The sequence below is a fragment of the Chaetura pelagica genome, unplaced genomic scaffold (genome assembly GCF_000747805.2).
Source record: "Chaetura pelagica isolate M959 unplaced genomic scaffold, ChaPel_1.0 scaffold630, whole genome shotgun sequence".
Classification (NCBI taxonomy): domain Eukaryota; kingdom Metazoa; phylum Chordata; class Aves; order Apodiformes; family Apodidae; genus Chaetura; species Chaetura pelagica.
In genome coordinates, this window is record NW_009951855.1 from 1473122 (window position 1) to 1497440 (window position 24319).

Sequence of the window (24319 nt, forward strand, 5' to 3'; positions counted from 1 at the left end):
AAAATGCACAATTTGAAATAAATTTTAAAAATTATCTAGGCCTTTCAAAATGAAGCTTTTTCTTGACTTGGTTTGCTCTAAAGAGAGAATGTATGAAAAGTTTGAATAAAAATGTTATTACCATTTTTGGTAAAGTAAAACCAAAGAAATTCAATGTTCTTAAAGAGGGAAGGAGAAACAAACATTCTACAGATTTTTTTTCCACACAGCAGATCCAAATTGCTGGAAGGCTGGACTGTAATATGCAAATAATACTCAATTATTCAAATAACATAAGCCACAAGATTCTGAATGCAGACTAAAATGTCTACCTTGTAAAAAAAATAAATTAAAAAAAAATTCAACAATGATTAACCCCAAGCTGGTCTTTTCTCTTCCATGCTAAATACACTGTTTCTCTATTAACCAATTCTAACATTACGGACTTAACGCTGTCCAACCTGGGAATGGAAGTGGAAAATTCTATTCTAAATCGTATGCTAGAAATAATGTTGGAAACTTTGAGTTACTATTCTGTTTCCTACAAAATATCAACAGAATTCCTCCTTTTTAATAGAATGTGTACAAAAGAGTTTTGTTGAAAGTTTCCATACTTGAAAGTCTTTTAAATACTTCTAGGATTTAATTTTTTAAGATTTTAAACCCTTGTTGACACAGGTTATTCTTAAATCACAGAATCACTTAGGTTGGAAAAGACCTTCAAGATTGAGTCTAACAATTAACCCTACTCTAACAAGTCCAGCATTAAGCCATGTCCCCAAGCACCACATCCAGACAACTTTTAAACATATCCAGGAACAAATATGAAGGTGTAAATGACTGTGGAAAGGATTTTGCCAGTATGCCATAGAATACATTTGAGAAACATTCATTTTCTTTAAATATGGATTCTTTACTCATTCTTAATATCCTTTTTAGTGTATATAGTGTATGTATTTGGTGTATTTTATTTTAGTCTATACATATTTAGTGCACATATAGATATGCAGATTCATGTATAACCAAATATTACTGCGAAAAATCAGGGTATAACTATTTAACATGGAAGTAGAGGCTACATGAGAGCAGATTTACTAGTAGTGGAAATTAAACCTTAGTATGAAAATTCACTTTCCAGTCTCTGACAATTGACATTAACATGAAGCCTTATAAATCTGCCCTTTAAGAAAATTCTAAAAATAAATAAGAAAGCAAGTATCATTCCTCATCTGTTTTTCGGAGGCGGGGGGGGGGCAGGGGGGGTACTATTCTGAAAGTATTCTTTTTTCCAGACATAGATTATTCTGCACTTGAGTGAAATTCTGCTTCTTTTCCCAATCTCCTTAAAAACCTGAGAAAATAAAGATACATTTCAAGAAACAGGACTATGTCAGCATACAAAAGGAATATTAATGCAAATTTTAGCATGGATTAAAGGTATTTATATTTACCAGCACATGCAAGTAACACCCTAATAAACCCCTCAATTTTCCAATCTAGTAAGTTAAAAAGGACGCATTAAAGAACTGCTAATATTCCTCTCTGAGCTGTCAAATTGTCTTAAAAAATATCTAGTGGTTTGCTCTTTGCAATACCATGTAGTCATACATATTTCACACAGTTCAACTGAACAGCAAAATTCACAAGCATTTTAGAGATTAAATTTATGCTTCAAAGAAAGTCATTTCCAAGTACTTCTTTAGTACGGAAGTCTAAAAAAAGAAGTGAAGAGCTTCTAGTTAGAGAATAAAACCAACCACATACAACTGAAATTAATTTATTAAATATAGATCTACTTTAAGATCGCATTACAAAACCATATCTGCAAATACAGAGGTGCATTAGCCTTTGATTTCCATCTCACTTTACCAAAAACAGGGGGTTTTAGACCTATCATTCCTGAAAATTAAATTTAGGACAAGAAAGTCAGCCTTTGTTCTTCCTGCATATATTATACCCCCAGTAATACCTCTGCAGTCTGTCAGTAAACTTGTGCAGATGCAATTAAGTGCCTCTGTAACTGAAGCTTTCTAAACCCTTCTATTATTTATGCAAGAAGAAATACAACCCTCTACACACATTCATCTCTGTACTGGATTGCAAGACCTAACAGAGGAATAAAAAATTTAAACTTTATTTGCTGAATGATATATTTTTGTGTTTGTTTTTTTTTAATGTTATCAAAGAACAAACCTGAGGAGCAAAAGGTGTCTTCCCATAGTAATAAAATAGTCCCCATACTTTCTTGTGATTTCTTTATATTAATTTTTTATCTCTAATATGCATTCAGCCACTGAAACAGTATCATTAAGCATTCCCTTCATGGGCTATTTTTCCACTTGGAACACTTTAATTCCAAGAATCTAAGGCTCAAACTGGCATAATTATCCTAGGAACAAGAAAGAGTAAACAAATCTAAGGAGTAATAAAACATTTTTACCTCAATGCAGGCATCCTGTATCAAAAATATATAAAAGTCTACAAAAGATTGAGTTCAGGTAATCTCATTCTTTAATACAGTCTATTGCTTAGCATAGCATTATTTCTTCTTCAGCACAGTTGCTGGTTACTATCAATGACAGTAAAAGATGCAGGTTTTAGATATATTAATATTTTTTCTGTAAATTAGGTAACACTGAGCATTGAAGGAATACAAAGATGCACTTAATTAGCTTCCAGATCACATGCTATATAAATCATTAAGCCACTTAAAAATAGAAACCTTTGAAACAAAGACAGGATCTTGAGTTTACAAACAGTACAATCCCACAAAAAGGAAACTCATATGGCAATTAGACAGATATCAAAACCTCAATAAACAGAACACACCCTTTAAATAGTAGTAGCAACATTTCTCTGGACACGTTTTCAACATGAGTTGCAATCCTCAACACTGGTCTAACATTTTCTCATCTTATTTAGCAAGAAATTTATTTTTACATACATTCAGAATTTCTCTTTCAACCATGGCACAGGCTGAGAGAGCAAGTGAGACAATTGTACATCACATATGATGTTCTAGTCTTTTTCTTTTAGCTTTTAACAACAGATATCTGATTATGCCACTACAACTAATATCTTTGAACTGTTTAACTTATTAACACAGTTAAAAGGAAAAAAACCAAAATCCTAAATATGTAATTCATAAAGCAGCATATTTTCCTTAATTAATTTTCTCAAAGTTTACAATATCTGTACTAATTCTCTGTAACTAGATATGTTCTGGATCCATTCTCAGAGAATCTGTGTAGAATAAACATTTGAAACATCTGAAAGACTAACTAAAACCATCTTTCTACTACACTGCAAGGCAAATGATTTTTGGATGTTTTGCATTTTTATGCTAAATAGTGCAGCTGCAATTGATAAAAAGCAATCAAGCTAATTTAAGTCAATCATGTCCAGGAGGTTCTCATCACTTGTATAAAAATGCTCTCACACTCACTTTAAGGCTTTACCACAGCAAGTAGCTTTCTTTCTCCCCCCTACTAAATTTTGGTACCTTAAAGTTCCATCTACAACATATGCAGCAAAGAAAAGGAAATATAATTCTTACGGAATAAGAACCTTTCTAGTTTTACACTATAAATCAAACTTGTATGTCTCATTTAGGTTGATAAAACCATTTGAGCACAAATATGATTTATCACAACAAAGCAACAGCACCTTCAGTGTACATTGAAGCATCAGGTCAAAGGCAAAGTAAACTTGTAGTGCTCAAAATGCACAATCTTTACCCTCTAATGCATAATCTGGATTACATTACTGAGATCATATGTTTTGAATTTATTATTTTGATTTATCAATATGGCACATCACAGCTGCCATCCTGAGTTCCCTCTCACTTGCTGCATTTGACATTTTAAATGATGACTGTTTATATTTTTTAATTTGCATTAACTATTATCGCTAAATTTTAGACCTATAAAACTATTATAGCCATACAAGAACTCTTTCCTAGATGGGGAAAATCCAACACAGTATATCTGAATTCTGTTACGATTCTTACCCATGTGTCAAACTCCCACATGCATGTCACTTTTCAGCCAGCTCAAAAATAATGACATAAATAAAGAGGCCCTGAACTTCAAAGTCTGGCATGCCTTTATTCCTGCTCTCTGTGAGACGGTTAGGGGGTTCAGTACAGCAACTGGAGATGGAAGCAGAGAACCACATAACCATGCCCTGGATCTCTTTCTCCTTTATGAAGAGATGAAACCAGCTGATAGCAGGTGTTATCAGATTGACTTAAATTGCTGTCATGGCTTCTTCTCATGTTCTCTTTGAGCAGCTGCTCATCAAAACCATTTGCTCACTATTCCCACAGAAGCAAATAGGGAAAATACAAAAACATCAAGAAAAAACAACTACCAGTATTCCTGCAACTGACCAAGGGAAGCTTCAAAAAATATACCCCAGTCTTCAAATAACAAAAATTGCATCTGTCTCAATGGAGAAAAATAATATAAAATCACATAGATAAATTTCCTAACAATTTTTGGTCTATGGGTGACACAGTTTTTTTGGTTGGATAGGAAAGGTTCCTTTGTTCTTGATGGACTACTGTGTAATTTTTAATACACTGAACTATTAAATAGAAATCAGATAATAATATAAGCTTTTCATCTAATTGTTTCTGTTAGAACTGCAAGTGGATAGTAATTCTTGGATTTAGGCATAACTATTAATAATTATTGGAATAATAACTAACACATTACAACTCCACACACTTATTCAAGAAATGCTTCTTTTGATTATGCATAAGAACACAAAATTCTTTACAATAGCTAAACCAGCAGAAAACAAAGCCAACTAACTGGAGGAAGTGGCAACACCTTCTTTGGTGGTGGGGAAACTGTCTCTGGAACTTGTGAGATCATACATGGAGTTTTGTGCCTCGTTGGGCTTGCCCAGTACAAGAGAGATACTGAAATAATGGCATGAGTCAAACTGAGATCCCACCTGGATGGTCATAGAACTGGGGCACAAAACATACCAGGAGAGGCTGAGCCCCAGGTTTGTGCACTCTGAAGAAAAAGCCTCAGGGAGATCTTACTGCAGTCTTCAGTTACTTAGTGGGAGTGTGTGAGAAGACAGAGCCAAACTTCTCACAGGTGCATTGCGAAAGGGTGAGACAAGTGGAACACAGACATCCCACCTTGACACAAAATACCCATGTTTTTTACAGCAAGCTTGGTCAACTACTGGAACAGGTGTCTAGAGAGGTTATAGAATCTACTTCCCTGAGTTATCCAAAACTTGACTGGTCACAGCCCCAAGCAACCTGCCCTAATTAAGACCTGCTTTGAGCAGCAGTTTGAGTTAAATGGCCTCTACAGCCTCCTCCCAAGGTACATGATTCTATGATTGATTTGAACTTAAGCCTCGATCTATCAGTCTCATACAACTCCTGCACTAAGAGCACAGATAACTGAATGTGCTTGCACTAAGCCTGGCACCACACAAGGAAATACCCACTGGAAGAAAAAAACAGCAGCAAACCAACCCTCCCTGAGGATTGCCCCAAAGTCAGAGAGTGGCATGCAGGGACTGGGCTGCATAGGCTGAATGTCAAATGCACTGCACATGAGAAAATTAGAGGGTCCCAAAATTCCAGCTATCCTGTGACTTTTTTCATTATGCAGATGGTGAGAATTTATTATGTAATTGTGCTTTAACCATTGTTTCCACAGTGAAGTTGAACTAAGATTATCTTTCAAGATATCCACTTGCCTAAAAAACATCAGAGCCACTAAAGACATGAAGTACTTTAAAAGAGTGTTTTTGCCAGTAAGTGCAAAAGACAAATGCTCTAGTAAAAACACTTAACAATTATCCAACCCAACATAAGCAAAGGAAAAAGTCAGATTTAAAATCAAACTAGCAACCTCCCAGCAAAAAAGAGAGCTTTTCTTGGGGACAATCCAACCAGAAAAACTGCAAAAGTTTAAACAAAATACAAGGCAGAGTTTACTCATGTATACATCCAGAAAAGTACTTTTATTTTCACAGAATTGTGTTGTGTTCAGTAATAATAAAACCAACAAGAAAAATCACTATATTCTCAGTTCATATCCCCAAAAGCTCTAGAGAAAAAATGCCAAAGCTGACAATAACATGCTTTGAGAGTGTCAGACATTTTGAGGAGTAGGCATGCAACCTGAAAGCTAGTGAAATTCATAAATCATTGGCCTGTTCACAGTGAAAATCAGGCTAATCTTGTCCTTTGTCTCAGCATCCTGATATATTCAAAGAGTACGTAGCTATTGCTACTCATGTGCTTTGTTAGCTAGTTATAATCACTTTCCTTTTTGTTAATATATTTTATTTTAATCCAATTTCTAATATTTTCAGGAAGGAATTTATAGAATAATAGAATCAGAGAATGAATCTGCTTTTTTAATAACTACAAACTATATTATGCCACTGTGAACAGAAATAAAGACCAGTCTCTTGCCTTCACATCTTTAAACATGAGTTAGATTGCAAATGTAATTACTCTAGCTAAAATGAAAGACAGACTGAAAACAAGTGGTACATTGGCATAAATTAGAATATATGCTTACACAAGATTTTATTACTAGGTGATGATTTTAGCAAGAAAACCCTGAGAAATGGCAGTGCTTGATTAACAGAACACAGTCACGATCTTGCGTAACACTAGTACTTAGGAATTCACCAGCACCAACAGTAAATGCTTATGTGCAATCCTGATCATGGCAATTGTCTCCCTGAGGAAGGCTATCAGGTTGGTCAGACATTATTTCCCCTTCATAAATCAATGCTGGCTACTCCCAATCACCTTCTTGTCTCTCATACATTTGAAAATGCCTTTAGGATTATTCCTTCCCTATTATGACCTTCCCAGGCATTGATGTGAGGCTGTAGCTCCCCGGATCCTCCTTGTCTTTCTTAGAAGAGTGACATTTGCTTTCTTCCAGTCCTCAGAAACCTCCCCAACGACCATGATCTTTCCAAGATAATTAACACAACGCCATCATCACTTGTGGGTGTATTCCAGCAAGGCCAAGGGATTTGTGTGTGTCCAGTTTGTTTAAACATTCCCTGACCTGATCCTCCTCCACCAAGGCTAAGTTTATCCAGCCCTGGGACTTTTGCCTGGAATTGCTGAAGGACAGTCTTACCAGTAAAGATCAAGGTGAAGAATGCATTCAGTACCTTGACCTTCTCCACGTCTTTTAGGATCATGTCTCCTCTCCCATTCATGAGTGAGCCCAGATTTTCCCTAGTCTTTTGCTGTTGAAGTGCCTATATAAACCTTTCTTGTTGCCCTTCACATCTCTTGCTATTCTAAAGTACAGATGGGCTTTGGCTTTCTTGACCCTAGACCTGAATGCTCAGATAGGGTCTCTCCCTGTTCCTCCCAGGTCACTTGTGCCTGCTCCCACTCCCTGTATAATCCCTTTTCACTTAGATTCACAATTAGAGGAAAAAGAATGAGAGCTGATTTCACTTATACAAAAACTATACTTTCTAAAAATGCGTGATGCGGAAATATTATCAGGTATCTAACAACTCCTGAAAGCATTTTTTTGTCCAGAAAAAACATACATCATTTAATCTTACCCTGTCAGTAGGTATGTGGCAGACTGCTCCAGAATTTATGACAGAATTTATGACACAGAGTAAACCAGTAAACCAGCTCCTGCTAGGACACTAGTACATTGAATTATGTTGAAAAATTATTACAGAGGCAACTGGTACTTCAGCCTGAACTTTTGCATGGCTGATAAACCAACACAGCTGCAGGGCTGGGCAGCAACCATGAGTCACCAATGTATATGAGTCTAGGTTAAGTCTGGCAAAGATTTCCTGCCTGATTTAAGCTTAGCTGATTTGGTCCAATAACACTTTTCCTAGAAACAGAGGGCAGGTTGACCACACGTGTCTGTCTGTATTTGTGGCCTGACACTTGGCAGGATAAACTTCATTATGTTTATGGTTATGCTTAGAAAAACTACTCTCAATTGTTTCCAGTCTGTTGCAAACATAAACCTACAAGCTATATTAAATATGTACTATTTCATTCACCATAATTTTATGAAATCATGCATAAAATCCTGAAGTGGGATGAAATAAAGGCAACTTATCTTCCCCCTCTCAGCTCCTCCTAAAGTTTGGTAACATTTCAAAATAAACAAGAAAGCAAACTAATTCTTACATTGAAAGATCAGCCAGCACCAAAGATGATAAAATTGGAATTATATATATATATTCTGTACGAGAAAAGCAATCTCCTCTTATACCATCCAAGCAGAAAGATGAAACAGCTCCACAGTGAAGTGTCTTAGAATTTATCTGTGATTACTATGAAGAAAATAGAATCTTGCTTGCATCAAACTTGCTTCCACTGAAAGCAAAAGAGAACCTAGCACAGGCAATGATTATTTGCATACCCTATATGAAGAAACTACAAAAACAACGTATATCAACTGAAAATTATTTCTGAATTTGAAAAAAATCAACACCAAGCATACAAAACTATCAGAATTAAGGTTTGCCTCTGCAAATCTAGTTTCACCCCTTAGAATAAAATGGATAAGGATGCTTTGGTTTCTGTAGTCATTCTTTGGCTGCCTGTTTAAACCCATCTTCTGATCTACTACTCAATCTGACTCTTTTCATTGCTCCTTTTTCACTCATTTACCTCTGATTCTATAGAGCACATCTTCTTCAGGAAGCCTTAGATTATCATTAATACTTGGCAATTATACAGATTCAAGTTACTTAATGCCACACAATCCTATTTCTTGAACAACTATCACTGCACTACAAATTCTATTGCATAGCAAGAATGTAACTAATGTTAGCAGGGAGAAGGTATATGACAGGAAACAGAAAGGCAAAGGATTGATTTGAAAAGCCAAGTTATAATGCCACACACTAAAATAAAATGCCATACATCAAAATAATCACAAGAATCCAACAAATGGAGAACTGCACCACAGTCAACTAACTCAGTTTCCTAACATTATTAACTGCTTACATGACGAAAGATCCAAGAAGCACATTTTTCAAAAGGACACAGATGATTTCAGAACTTTGCTACAATCACATTTTACCCAGTCAAGACCAGCAAATGTTAATTAGCATTCTGCCTTTGAGAACATTTTGTATTTTAATTAAATTCACAGCCTTCTCATTAACTATGTATCTTTGAAAAATTTTGCTCTGAGGACATTAATACCTTATTTAACTAGGTGCTATCATGCACAGTAGTTGCTTAGCACAGCATATTTTTAAGTGTCAGACCACTATTTTCATGGCTCTCTGTGCACAACTGCAATTCCTCCCTGCAACAACTGAAAAATAAGATGATTGTTCCCACATGTCTGTGCCAGCCAACAGTCCACTAGGACTTTTATTTACTAAAGCCTTAAGGCTACACAAATGCCATGACTTACCATGCTAGAGATGTGAAGAATCAAATTTTTCAGAAAGGCAGCTTTTGCCACACATGTATTTTCCTTCACTTGGCTAAACAAACTAGTACATTTATGTTCAAGTTTCCACTTTGTCCAATAAATGAAATGAAAAAGCAGTTTTCACTGTATCAGAAAAGAAAAATGGGAGCCACAAAACTGAAATTGCACTAAGTTAACCAAACCAGCTAGTTGAAAATATACCAAAGAATGACAGAATTAAATTATTCAGGAGAAAATAGAGCTGCTACTTATTTTGCAGGAGATGATTTGTAAACACATTCTATAACAATGACAAATATTTCTAGAATTCACACACAGCCTACAGAAAAAGAAAAAAGCCTACACCACCACAGAACTATATGGAAAATATCATTCAGAATACTAATAAGTAAAGAATTTAAAAGCCACCTGAGGTGTACTGTTAGTATGAGCATCTCCAAAGATTTCTGGACCACCACAGCTGCACAAGTTTTCTATTTCAAATAGGCCACATTAACTCTGCTCCTGCAGTGGGCAGGACTCTTCCTCTGCAGAAACAGAAATATATTTTTGCTCCTACCCTATCACAGGCTTGAGTATTGGGGTTAAGAGCAATTTTGAGCTAAGAACTCTATTATCTATGTTGTTAGGAAGAGCAGACCTCTTCGCTGAAGAAGGATGCTATTTAAACTGAGTCACTGGTTAAAAAGACACAGTTTTTAGTCTCTGGTCTTATTCCCAGAACAAAGCCTGATCTACCCACCTAGATCACTGTATTGCATTCTTAACAACAAAATTAAAGTATTAAAAAAAAAAAAAAAACAAAAACCATGATCCTTATATTTGTAATATGCAAGCAGTAAAAAAGCCTACCTCTTCCCTACCTTTGTATAGCAAACTTTTACCTAGGTGTATGTACCCTACACATGAATCAATCTCATCAATTATTTGCTATTTTATTTCATTTTTAAGTCAAGGTAACAGATATAAAACACCAGCCACCATTGTCCTTTCCCTCTTCCACTTTTATAAACGTAAGAGCCACCTGTCTGGCCATTCATGGCTTATTCACCCAACCCTGATCCCCATGTCCCTTCATTCACCAGACTCAATTCATGCCTTCCTTTAAGAAGCCCTAGTCCTTTCTTCCCAGCTGTCTGTTAAGCATAAAAACCAAAACTATGCAAAATTATTAAAGTAACTTCTCATACTTCATCATTATAGCATCAGGTGAAAACAGCACTAACAGTTTTACACTGGGGGCTCCATCTACCAGTCATTATGGCAATCAAAATCTACAGATTCTTTGTGCTCCCCTTGGTTTTGAATCTACCACGTGAAATTTCAATACTGTTTCAAGACAGGTTTCTCATCAGATTTCTTTGTGTACAGTGCCAATACACTAGGATCATAAGTGGGCACTTTAGACATAATGACAATATAAGGAATACTTCAAGTATATAAAGAATCATTTCTGAAGCAATTCCTCCCAAAACATCTCCAGTTAGAGCAAGGGTTTTTAATCAGCACGTAACAGTACTAATATTTTCCTGATCATTTCCATCCACTAGAGTCAACTGTAATTGAAGCTGAATTTATCTTACCAAAGTAAATTTTGCTCAGTTATAAAAACCCATTGAAGCCAACTAATGGAATATTGTTTTAAACGGCAACAAGGTAATGTTCTGTAAATCTAAGGATGGGGAGGGGGTGGGGGAAACCATGGTTATATATCACTTTAATTATTAAGATGAAAATAAGAATTGCTTTGGCAGTAAGATAAATCTAACATTCATTAAACTATTTATTCCAAACAACTTGCATAAAGTCTTTACACAGAGTACACAGCCCTTATCTTTGCACTTTCATCTTTCCCATTTATTTTTTTTTTATCTGTGTTTTCCTGTATCTGGGCACTACTTTCTACAGGCCCTGCAAATGGAACTCTCCACTCTGTAACCTTTCCTGCAGGCAATTCCATTTCAATTTTTTTAGTGGTCCCAAAAGAAAGACAGAAGGGGGGGTAGGATAAATAAATAAACCAGCATATAATCTCTCTCTGGATAAATGAATGCTAGCATATAAATTACAAAGTAGAAAATACATATCCTTGGGACAGAATTACCTATCACCTACTTGAGAAATATTGAGTCACTTAAGTTGGAATGTAACTCAGGAGGTTACAAGTCTAACCTCCTCCTCAAAGCATGGAGAGCACTGAAAACAAACCACGCCATTTGACGTTCTTTTCAAAAGCCAAGTCTTGAGATACTCCAGTAAAGAGACAGACAAAAAAAATCCTTTGCTTCACAGTTTACTTCTATTTAAACATAACATTTTGCTAAACTAAGTGCTCTTTCCATTTGACTCTGAATTTAATTCCTTGCCACTATGTTCCTCCCTCCTGTTCTAAACTGTCCCAGGGGTCCACAAAATGTGAAAACTCTATAAAAAGTGAAATAACTGGCAAATTCAACCTGAGATAAAGTTGAGTTTGAAATATGAAAAACACAGTCAAAGCTGTGAAAAGTTGCTGAGTGACAGAAAAAAGTGGTGCACAAGCCTCCAGAATAGTGTTTTTTTTACAGTGTGTGATCTTCCCTTTGCATGCACAGCAGATCTACCAGAACAATACACTGGCAGTGCAGCAGAGACCACACTGAAATATCTGGCCCATCCCATCTTGAAACAAGAAAAATCACAAAACAATAGCAAAATACAATTTCAAAGTAAAACTCCAACCTAGAAAAATAAAAATGTGAGTGAAACAACTATAGTTATACCATTATTATTGTAAAATTAAAAGCAGATTTACATTTCAAGCAGTATCAAATATCCACAATGTAATAGAAAAATAAAGTGTTTGTAGTTTTCTTCCAAGTATTTTGTGCTGTCTGCTTTTATTTGCTCTTTATGCAAACTAAGAACTGCCAAGAAGTCAATCATTTCACAAACCTTCTCTATAAACAGATTTGTTTAAAAGAAAAAACAGATTGCAATGAATACCCACTGTAGTCACCTTTCCTCTTCATCTTTATTGGGTTTCTATATGAATACACATACACTGAACACATCAGTATCCAGTTACAGTGCTGACTTCACCTTCTAATCCATTTTCTCCATTGACAGGACTATGCTTACAATTTACAAAACTTCTTAGTAGACATTTACTTATTTCACAGTTCATTAACTTCCAAACAGCACACCTGCCAGTTTGCAGGTGTGTTATCTAAAGCAATGACACACTAAATAACAAAGTGCTAAGTGTGGTTGTGTCAGAATTTTGTATGAAATGAATGTTTTTCTCCACTGAGTTACATAGATGAAATTAATATATTTGCATCAATTTCTGGAAGTTTTTTTCCTGATGGTAAGAGCAACAGTTAAGTACCAGTCACTGCAAATACGCACAACTACAGTCTCAAACTGTACTGTCTAACACTTTTTAAAGTATACAAATGGTAGTGCCTCATTTTTTAAATCATCAAAAAGGATCATTCATGCATTTTAAGCTCTTTCCTGCTGCAGTAACAGCACAAGGCTTCATTTAAAAATTAACTTCAATAGCAAGGAAAATCTCAGCGAGTTTAATATTCTTCCTTTTAGCAATTCTTTATGGAGCACAAGGACATTTATGGTGTTCTGTAGCTGGAGTAGCCTGACCATGGCTCATTTACATCTGATCTCAAGGTTTTCATATCATTAATAAAGAAATAATCAAAACTAAGGCTATGTACATTAGGGTAGGAAAAGTTTGCATAGTTTGGCAGTACTATCATATATACCCTTACAAATGGAACAAAATAAAATGCATGCAGCAGAGGTGGTTAACCTTCTAAGGACTGATTCCAAGCATTTTTCTATTTACTGGCAATAAAACATTTTCAGACCTCCCAACACTGGCCACCATGATAGTTATTGCTTTATAGGTTTCTATCTTTTTGTTTCAGCTGTCAATAAAAATTTCAAACGATAGCTTTTTAAGTCAAATAGGCCTATCTAAAAAAAATTTTTAAAAAACCCACCATAATACTGCCATCACTAAGACAAAAGAAGCACCACACAAAAAGCACATTGTGTTTAGATCTGGACTTAGCTGGTTTTAAACTTTCTCATATCATGTGACAAAGTATCCAAAATCTGATCCAGTTACCATTGCTTGAAAGTTATTAACTATACTCAAAAAAGAGTCTGCATGTCCACTTAGTTCACTACTTTAAGGCAGTAATATTTTCTGAGCTAATTTTCCCAAGACATCCTGAAAATTCCAGACTTGAAATTATACACAAAATAATGTATTCTACTGAATAACACACACAGATAGAAATCACCATCGATAAAACTAGTGAACTTCTAGGGACACTTGAACTACAAGAAACTTCAATGAATACTAACAGATTACTTCTAAGCCCCATGCCCTACTAGATCTGGCTTGTGAGACCCACAGAGGGAGCTGGAGAAGTATGATGTACAATCAGGGAACTCAAGTAGAACTGGTCATTGTACCGTAGGGGTCAATAGTGCATCCAGTCTGATTCAACATCTTCATTAATGATCTGGATGATGGGTCAGTGTGTACCTTGGTAAGTTTGCTGTGATGGCACAAGACTGGGAGGAGTGGCGAATACACCAGAGGGTGATGCTGCCATTCAGAAGGACCTCAAACAGCTGGAGAAATGGGCTGGCAGGAGTCTCATGCAGTTTAAGGAAAAGTCCTGCAACTAGGGAGAACAACTCCATGCACCTGTATCCACTGGGGTCCAACCAGTTGGAAAGTAGCTTTGTAGGAAGGGACCTCTTGGTTCTGGTGGACATCACGCAACAACAGCAATGTGCCCTTGTGGCAAATAGAGGCAATGCCCTAGGCTGCATTAGCGGGGGTGTTGCCAGCAGGTTGAGGGAGGTGATCCTTCCCTTCTTTATTAAAGAACTAGAGCATCTTTCATATGACAAAAGCCTGAGAGAGCTAGGACTGTTTAGTCTAGAGAAGGGAGGGGTCTTATCACTGTGTATAAATATCAGCAGGGATGCTGTAAAGAAGATGGAGTTTGCTCTTCAGTAGTGCCCAGTAACAGGACAAAAGGTAGTGGGCACAAACAGGAGGTTCCCTCTGAACATCAGAAAGCATGACTGGTGACCAACACTGACACATGTTGCCCAGATTGGTTCTGAAGTCTCCATCCTTGGAGATATTAAAATATCTGGAAATAGTCCTGGACAACCAGCTCTAGGCCATCCTGCTTGAGTAGAAAGGCTGGACTAGATGACCTCCAGAGACTCCTTCCAACCTCAACTATTTTGTGATACTATAAATTGCATCCTGTTTCATCATATGCAGCTGCTGTCTCCAAAACCTGAAGATAACCTGCCGAATACCATTATTCATAATCATAAAAGGCCTGTTATGAAACAACTGAGATTCTGTTGAGGATTTATTTTATTACAGGATTTACTAAGCTGATTTAGTTATGGCAAGGTGATTACACAGTAATCCGATTTAGACAAGAAGTTGACACTGCAACTACCAGTATCTTTTTCAGCTCAGGATTAGAACTGACCTTTGATGGTTACTTTCACCTCCAGAAAGCAGCCCTTCAAGGCAGCTTACGAGCATGTTTTAGGACAGCATAAAATTCTACAGTGATAATGAACAACAACTATCCATTCTGCAAAGAAGCAATGCAGACATGTAGGAAGAAAGCAGTGTGGTTTAATGCAGGCCAAAATGTTATTAAGTTTACTCATCTGGGAACAACCAACAATAGCTTGTACAGTAAAAAATTCCTTCCATAATGATTTCCACCTGCTGGAGGGCTGCCATTCACCCTGCATCTCCCTGCAGCTGCTTTTCCATCTGCTGCTGGAAGCCACTGCCCTCCTTTAGATAAGATCTGAGGCCTGGAGATAGTTTCTATAAGCAAATAAAATATTTTACCTATTCCTGGTTGCAGAGAACAAGACCTGCTACATCTAGAATCACTGCTGGATTGCTACCACAGCATATTCAGGAGATATAATCATTCCCTCTACTTCCCCAGAGTTCTGCAAACTAAAGATTAAGTGGAAATGTAAAAGGTCCTTTTGAAAGACAGGATATTTCTGAGTCCTGAAGACAAATATTGCTGAGTTATATGCGGCATCATTTTGAACTTTCCTGTGTTGCTGCATCATATTTAGTTTGTACAGGATGTAATAGGAGAATGCAGCCTGAAGGCACAAATTTCTTAATTAAAACATACCATGAAGTATGCAATGAAACAAACAAAAAAGTACTCCATTCTTATTGCCCCCATATTGGCCCACCGGTCAGTCAAAATATATGAAGAGTAAATAAGCAGAAATAAGAGAAAAAAGGAGACATTTCCATCCCCAATAAGAAAAAGTGCAAGCAGCACAAAGAGCCTGCTTCCAACCATCTCATGACTAACACTAGGAACTTCGGCTCTAAAAACCCCTCAAACTTACAGCATCCAATGAGTGGTCTACAGTCAATCATTTTTATTGAGCTGTCTTCTTGTTGCTTATGTGAAGGGTGTGTTCTTTCTGTTTTTGTCTAAATATTATCAAGAAACAAGGACTTTGGCCAACAAAGGAGTAGACAAAGCAATTTACAAATTCAGCTGCTATCCAGCTTTTGTGCTTCTCAGAGCTCCACCACATTTATCCAGAATACCCACAGTTTAACAGACTTTGCATAATCAGTCTGGAAGTTGAAACATAATAGTTTGTGAAAAAGAGACATTCTGGCAACCATTTTTAACCAGAAAAACTCCCTAGCATACAGCAGGGTGGTAAGGAATGTGCCAAAACCCTGAGGGTCTTAAAAAAAATGTAACAATAGAACATAATTAGAACATGCAAGTCAGCCTTGAAGAATCTTATTTTCTTTCCTGTAAAATTGTTTGGACACAGAGATCTGTCACTTCTTTTCATTATTGTTAAGAGAAATCAAGTAGTGCTCTCACAGCAACTCATGAAAAATCCTGTATTTGGTTAAATTAGTGTATTTCTTTTGACCAGCAGAAAGCTGCTGTAAGACTCTGTAAACAAGACTGGGTAGCTTAGTAGTTTAAAGAGGATTCGAAGTCTAGCCAAAAGAGGAAAAACTATGTTCAAACTAACCACATATCTTGTGTGAGTCTCAGTTTCATTTAACTTCAGAAACTGCTCTTCATTTCTAACCCCTGAATATCTAATCAATATTGTGTACTTCAAGACTATGAAGTTTTTTAAAACCCCAGGAAACAAACTAATGGACTGTATGCTCTCAAATGTGACAACCATCTCAATCTTATATTCCACTACCAGTATTTTTATGATCTGACTTTTTAGATACATTCATAGGTAATGCACTGATGTGTTTTAAAGACTGAAATTATTTATCTCTTGAAATAAATTTTGGTTGTACTTGAAACAATAATGACAAATTAATATCATGCACGCTTCAACAGATCCTTTCAAAATATATCAGTAGTTTCACTTTTCAGAACAGAAATATACAGCAGAAAAGAAGCATCAAGCCATAGCAACCAAAAGGAAAACTCAGTCAATGAATAGATGAACAAGCAAGATCACAATAATCAAGTCATTAAAGGCCCAGTTGCCCCATTGAAGCCAATGAGAATCAGGAACAAATGGAGTTTTTTAAATGTGATCATAGGTGTGTCTAAAAAAATTCTCAGTGATCTGGTGTAATACCAAAAATATATACCAAATATATTGCCATTTAAAGGATTTTAAATGATTTCCCTATTCTTTAAAAAATTCCCTTCTACTTGCAACAAACACATCACCCTGACACATGCTATTAACTAAATATTTCTATTAGGTTTTATAATTAGAAGATACAATACCTCTGTCTGAAGTATGGCAGCTCTCTGTTCTTTGGCAGTAAGTGACTCTTTAAGCACTTCAATGTGTTGCTTGCAATCTGAATTCTGATTGCTAAGGGTTTCAAGCTTAGTTTGTAAGGCAAGAAGTTCAGATTCTTTCTTTGAGAGTTCTTGTTTCAGTTGGTCAATCTGTAACGGGGGGAAAAGGGTTAGATCAATAATTTCATTTCCAATTCATAGTTGCACTTAAAAGCTTAAAGATGTAAATGACTATGATATAATACAATTTAGACAGCTGTTAATTCTGGTAGACAATTAAGATTTTGACTTTTTACACTCACAATTTCAACTGAGGTTCTGGTAAATTAACATACCCTATTTTAAGAATGATGGTCCTGTTCTTGCAGAAGTTAAAAGGAAACTCTTAAAAGATTACACACGATGATTTGGCCTATAAATTCACTATGGACCTCACTCAAGTTCAAAGGAATTTATCCTGTGTGAGGCAAGTCTGGCAGGACAGAAAAAATGCATAGGAAAATAAGTGTTCATAAAAGTACGAATTCAATCCAATAGCCTATTCCTTCCAAAAGCATGAGTCTTATGACTTACCACTGGCCAGAGTGAAGCAAGGCCTTTTAGGAGCCTGATAAGGAAAGCAGGCATCTTAATAAGAAGAGGAAAACAGAAGAGGGGAATTTTAACCTTACTCTTCTTGCAAGTATGTTGTTACCCACCATCTCCAACTCCTTTTTTCCCCTCTCTGGCAGTTCATATGGAATTCTCAGGTACTAAGAAAGCCAAGCCAATTACCTTTAAAGAAGTCTGGGGAAAATGTTATAAAAATCCACAGAGTGAAAGGTCTGTGAGATTGTAAAAGCATACCCTAGGGGAAACAGCAGAAACCCAGTCACTACAAAGGAGCTTCTGAATTACAGTGAATTTAAGGTTCATCAGTAAACGTCATAGAACTGTGATTTTTCTTCCCTTTCCTCAGGAGAGGAGGGGTAGCTACAGAACACAGAAGTGTGTTGGATGCAGAATTCATTAATCTAAAGAAAGCACTGGACAACACACAGAATGATACTAAAGGATGGTGAATTAAGTGACATACAACTCTGTCTTAAAGTCCAGTGAAACAACACTGTGCACCAGCTGAGTTCAGACATATCTCATGAGAAGAATTTAAAATAAAACATCTCCATGCACCTGCGTAAGTCAGAGAAAACACACTTCCTTTTTATTTAGAAAGTTTTCTTGATGACAGTAAGGCCTGGACATTTTTCTTCAAAATTTAAGTTTCAATTCTGCAACAACCAGATAAGTGCTTGGAAAAGCTCTTTCCATTCTCTCCCATCAGCTCCATCCCAACAGACATTAATTAATTTTTTAAAAACGGTTCTTCCAATTAAAATCCACATGTACATACATCTTAATATATGTGTTCCTTATTTCTTTTCAGTGTTTGTCTAGATGATTGATAGTTGGCAAGCTACCCCTGAGCTACTGTTTAAAATCAAGAATCTATACTGGCACTAAAAGCAATCACATTCACAGTTTGAAAGAATCAAAATAAAAGAAGGCCCACGCAGAAAACAGATGTCAAGAAAATGTAAAGAGTACAGTTAAGAAACTGCTAGAGAAGCCTCATTTGAAAGAAACAACCTTCCTCCATCCCTTTCCAGAATGTGTAGGCAAGAATGGCAACCAAGACAAAAATATACATACTGGACAATGACAAAATCTGCCTACAAGATACAAAAGGTAGATCTGCAGCCAATATTCATTGCATCACATGCTTTATACAAAACCCATGAGAACATCACAGATGCTTAATCTCTCCTAGAAACTCCTCCCACTTTTTTCCATGACACACAACTCACCCTGAGAAATAATCAACACAAACACAGAAAAAAATCTTAATTTTCATCACAATTATGTTCTTTGTGTTTCAGAAACAGAATCTGGTTACTATAAAAGTTCTCACTACAAAATCTACAAATTGCCAGAAGAATAAATTTGTGTTGGAGCTCTCAATGGATTCAATGATATCTCCTGAGCTCAGTACAAAAGAAAAAAAAAAAATAATACAAAGGCAAACATTTTTTTGTACTTCATAAAGACTGCAATGAAGATTACTACAATTAAGGGTGTAAGTGCTGTAGCATCTAAAGAACTTCAAATTTGTCCTCTGATTGTGACCTTCCCACAATCACACATTTCATTTGTGTAATTTGCCTGTCACTGCTTTTGCAACATTACCCAGTATGATCTTGCTTCACCTCCTTTCCTGAAACCCTAGTTCTTTTATCTTCCTTCTCAATTTATGATTCTCTGTCACATCCCATTATTTCAGTTCGTTATATACTAGCATTTCCAGAAAGCCATTATCCCTTTTCTTACATTTTTTTTTCACACCCAAATCTTACATGGCATTACATAGAGTAACTGGGAAACAAAGAAAACAAAGCAAAAAATCAGAGCTTTTCCCCTGCATATGAAATATTAAAATTAACAGGCTAAATCTTTAAGTAAATAATTCCATTAAATGAAACTATGCTGATTTATGCATCATAAGACTCTGGTCGTTTGTGACAAATGACAACTGCTTTTAAAGTGAAAGATTTAAGTAAAGGAAAACAGTAGCTATGCAAATGAACTGAGTGGTTGCATGCAGTAGACTCTTACAAAGTCTATTTGTAGATTCTACAGGTTATATTGGTCAAGGTCTATTTATAAAATGTTTATCACATTTCCAGGCCTATCCACAAAAATAAAACCTGCTATAGGTTTTCTTCCCTGCATATTTTTGCTACAAGCTCTTGTAGAACATACAATCCATGACAAAAGGTCTTGCACGCAAACATTAGAGAGCCTTGTTACCATTCCAACAATTTTAAAACTCAACAGTAATTTGCTGAAGTTGTACTGAACTATAACTAGATTTTCATACTCATTCCTGTTGACAGCATGAGAGTTCTGGTATTCAAAGAACTACTTAGTTTCCAAAGTGCAAACTCACACCTGAAAAAAATGCACAAGTGTTCCTTAAAATATCTTGCTGCTAGCCAAAGGACAAACCCCTAGGATGCAAAGGAAGTCTTGCAAAGCAGAAATCATTTTTTTTTAAATGCATATAATCCTTTGCGTTTGCTTCATATCCTTAATGAAGATATTTGAAGCTACATATCCCTTAGTCATGAAAATTTTAAGACATGTTTTCACAATTTCTGTGTCATGTGAGTGATAGCAATTTTTGCCTCTTCAAAATCAGAGCTAGGAGAGTCCTCACCAAGTGTGTAAGAAGAGAATAATCTAAGCAAGTTTTCTCTCTCATTTCTACAACTTTTATTTAACTGCAAGTCAAAATTAAAGCCTATATGTTTGGAAGGAGTTAATGTTACTAAGAATTAAGTTAAGAAAAGGAACATTTCCCAGCATTCTCCGCCACTCACATAAATAATTTTTAGCATTAGCCTCCATTTAGCACTTTCTCATTTAACTCAAGAACAGACTAAAAACAAGTTCTATTTAAAAATTAAATGTGAAATATTAAGAGCTTTATAACACTTAAGATTGCTAACTGTGAGAAGAGTTTTGTTCTGCTCTTTGCCATCAATCAAGACTTCTGTTTATCAGAATTTATCAACAATCTCAGGTCCAGCAGATCACATATAATAAGATCTGTCTGCTGACAGCTACATAAATACTTTTCCACCTTGAAAGGTTCTCAGATGAATGATAAAAATAGTATCTTCTGCTGCAAATCTCAATTTTAAGTGGAAAAAAGGACTGGTGAAAGAAAACAGGCAAAGTTTCATCAGAATGTGGCATTCATCAAAGATCAGAAGACTGTGACAAAACAAGGCATGTTTCATAGTCTTCTCATTCGTCTGCTTTCTATGCCACAGGGATATATTGAAGCTTTTCCTCACGAAAAACATCATAAGATTGTTAATACCATACTAGGCTTTGTACATTTACTGTTAAATCAACAGATTTGCCGAGATGTATTAGGAGTTTTGTTTTACATTTCTAAAGCTGAATTGCTTTTAAAGTAATTATGTTTAAATAGGCAAAATAATTTTCTTGATGACAATGCTACTTAGGAAATCTAGCTACTTTTCAGTTGCTTAAAAGATACTTCTTCCAATATAGTAATTTTATTATTTTTTTTTAATAAATACATATTAATTCCATATGGGTATTAACACTTTTATTTCTTCTGTAGCATAAACCCCCAAGGAGAAGATAAAAATTTTCCAAGACACCAGTATTTCCTGTGATGTAGTTTAAAGGATGCTAGAAGTTTCCAGACTGGGAGACACTAACAGCTCTTCTGAGATGAAAAAAATAAATTAAAAAAAATTGAAAAAAATCAATGTCCTATTTATACATGAAAACTGAAAATCAGGGAATGCAGATTCTCCAGAAGGTCCTGAAACAGTTTCATTCTTTGACCATAGACAAACTACATACTTCCTCTGAATCTGAGCTTGCCCAAATTGAAAAGGGTGGCAATAGTATTTATCTACCTGATATTGCAACTGTTGTCGTTAAACAGCAACATTGCTAAGTATGTTCAGCATCAACAGAAAATGGCAGGCAAAGAGCTACACGTTAATCCAATTAACTCCTACTTTTCTTGCTCACATGGCCTCTAGAGAGGTAATTTTACCAGCTCCTCCTCAGGCAGTTTTGTAAGAGCTGCAAGTACACAGTTTTGGAAAAAGTAAATCAATCCATCTCAATTCCCTAAAATTTCACATATACAATTTTCACAAATACAAAAAACCTTAAATATTGAAAACTAATTAGGATGGAAAGACTTTTAAAATAAAGTAAGAATTTCTAATAATCATGACTACTAAAGTTGTTTACCTAGGTTTTATTCTGGCACTATGGTAAAATTTGTTAACATCACTGCAAGAGATGACATGGGTGGCTTTCCCTTCCAGTGTTTTGAGTTCAGGATGCTGTGACTTGTTTTACTTCATCTTAATTTTGCTTAAAAATAATATTTTTAAATGCAACTGAAAAAAAAAAAATAAATTATTTCTATGAAAATGGAAGTACCAGCTTCAGCCTCCGTAATTTTAAACTTTTTTTCTTTTTATGAAGTACTTTAGTTCATTATTTTATGACTTCATAAACAAAACACATTCAAGGTAGAGAGCTGGGAATAAATCAGCACAAAGTGTAACATTATATATATTTATTACAATTTTTAAGGCAATTATAAAAAATACCAGAAAAGAAATATCGGAACTCACAAGAAAGACTATTTGGAGTACTCATTCCAAAACAGTAGCTGAGCACATCAAAATGAAAAAAAGATAAAAAGACTAGCTGGTACAACAATTCAGACATCAAGCTTTACTTCTGACATTTTTTTTAAATGAAGAAGGAATACTCTTTTGTGAGATTGATACTAGGAAATGTCTTAAATCACTACACATGTACTATCAGCTTATGGGTCAACTCATAATTATCTATGTACAATAATTAAAAATGAAAGGTACTCTGCAGGAACAAAGTCACCAAATCATCATCTTCAAAATACTAGAAAATTATAATTTAGTGTCATTTATGGAAACACAGTCCCTACTGCAAATCCATCAAAACCAGAAAAAAAAAAATAAAAAAAAAAATAAATGCACAATTAAAGTTGTGCCAACATGGTGCAAGTCAAAATTATGAACTAATTCAAAAAGCCAACATTAAAACACCATACAAAAGAAAGGGAAAAGGGAACACAGTGAAGACTCAGGATTGTAGTAGCCTCTGCAGAAGTGGTGAAATAGCCCCTTGCTTATCTCTTCCTTAATCAAAACAAACACCTTTTATTTTCACTCCTCTGTAGCTACAGAGTATCACACACTGGAGATTTACCAACAAAAGATGTGCAGACAGCTGCTTGTCTTGAAAAGGGTCAAGTTAAGTTTTGTTTCCATTATTAAACAGCATTAAGTTATTTTATTATTAGACCTTACCTTATTTTTCATGAACTTTGAGTGACTCTTGTAAACTTCTATTTGTTTGATTTCTTCTTCTCGGTCCTCTGTATTCAGAACTCCATTTGTCTTCAACATCTGTATTTCATCTTCAAGATCTCTTATATTGCGCTCAAGTGAAGCTATTTTTGTATCCTAAGTTATGGAAAAAAAGTATTGAAAATTATATGAAACTTGTAAATTAATACATAACAAAATTACAGCTGTACTTACATGATCAAAATAATAAGATAGCAAAAATAGATGGTACAAATACAGATTGCACATAATGTCATAAACCACAAGTAATTCTGTAGATTTGAACTTAAAGAAATGCAGAACACAGAACTGTTTCACACCCAGAAAACAACGTGCAATACTACATTTTGCTGCATATTCTGTAGAGGAAATGTTCTGGTCAAAAGTCCATCTTCATTCCTACACAGTTAGGGATGAATGGAGAATGGAAGATCCCCTATTTCTGATACATACATGATAACCTATCTTGTTTGCTTGGCTAGCCATCTAGGCCAAGTTTTTCTTCCAAGCTCTTAAACACAAAGTTCAGCCTAGGGAGGTGAGTCCACCATAGCTGCAGGATGACAGGCCACTTCATTACCTGACAGCCTGAGGCTGTTTCCCTATTTCCAGAGTCTGTTGCTTGCTTCCTTGACAGGAAGAACAAAGGTTGTCTCCTCACATACTTTTCCTTCACTAATTCAGTCACATCACTAAGATGGGATGATTGAGCACTTTTTATTATGAGTCCCAAAATAAACAAAAACACAACCATTAAGAATTTCTACATCACAGACAATGGTTGCCACATCTGCCAGCACAGACCTCAAAGACCCAGTGATTTTTTTTCTTGGTGCCAGTCATAATCTCTTCAGTGAAAGTTAGAAAGATTAAAAAATTATTTGGACAAACTTCTCACATAATTTTCTATTTAAAGGAACATTGCTAAATAACTCATTAGGAAATCTACTTTAGGCCCACTTGGGAGGCATTTGTTAAGAAACAGAAAACATTGTGATTCAGATGGTCAGACAATCAGCTCAAGAACATGAAGGAGCAACAACCCATTAAA

General features: G+C 35.6%; 1 protein-coding gene across 1 annotated transcript in view; it reads right to left on the bottom strand.

The window, feature by feature from the left end:
* ERC2 (ELKS/RAB6-interacting/CAST family member 2) overlaps nt 1-24319 on the bottom strand; it is a 306680-nt gene that overhangs the window by 198229 nt on the left and 84132 nt on the right. Inside the window, exons 4-5 of the mRNA XM_009993503.1 lie at nt 23230-23385; nt 17258-17425 (exon numbers count right to left, since the gene is read on the bottom strand). Of these exons, the coding sequence (XP_009991805.1) occupies nt 17258-17425; nt 23230-23385 (324 nt within the window). The remainder of the gene's footprint in view (nt 1-17257; nt 17426-23229; nt 23386-24319) is intronic.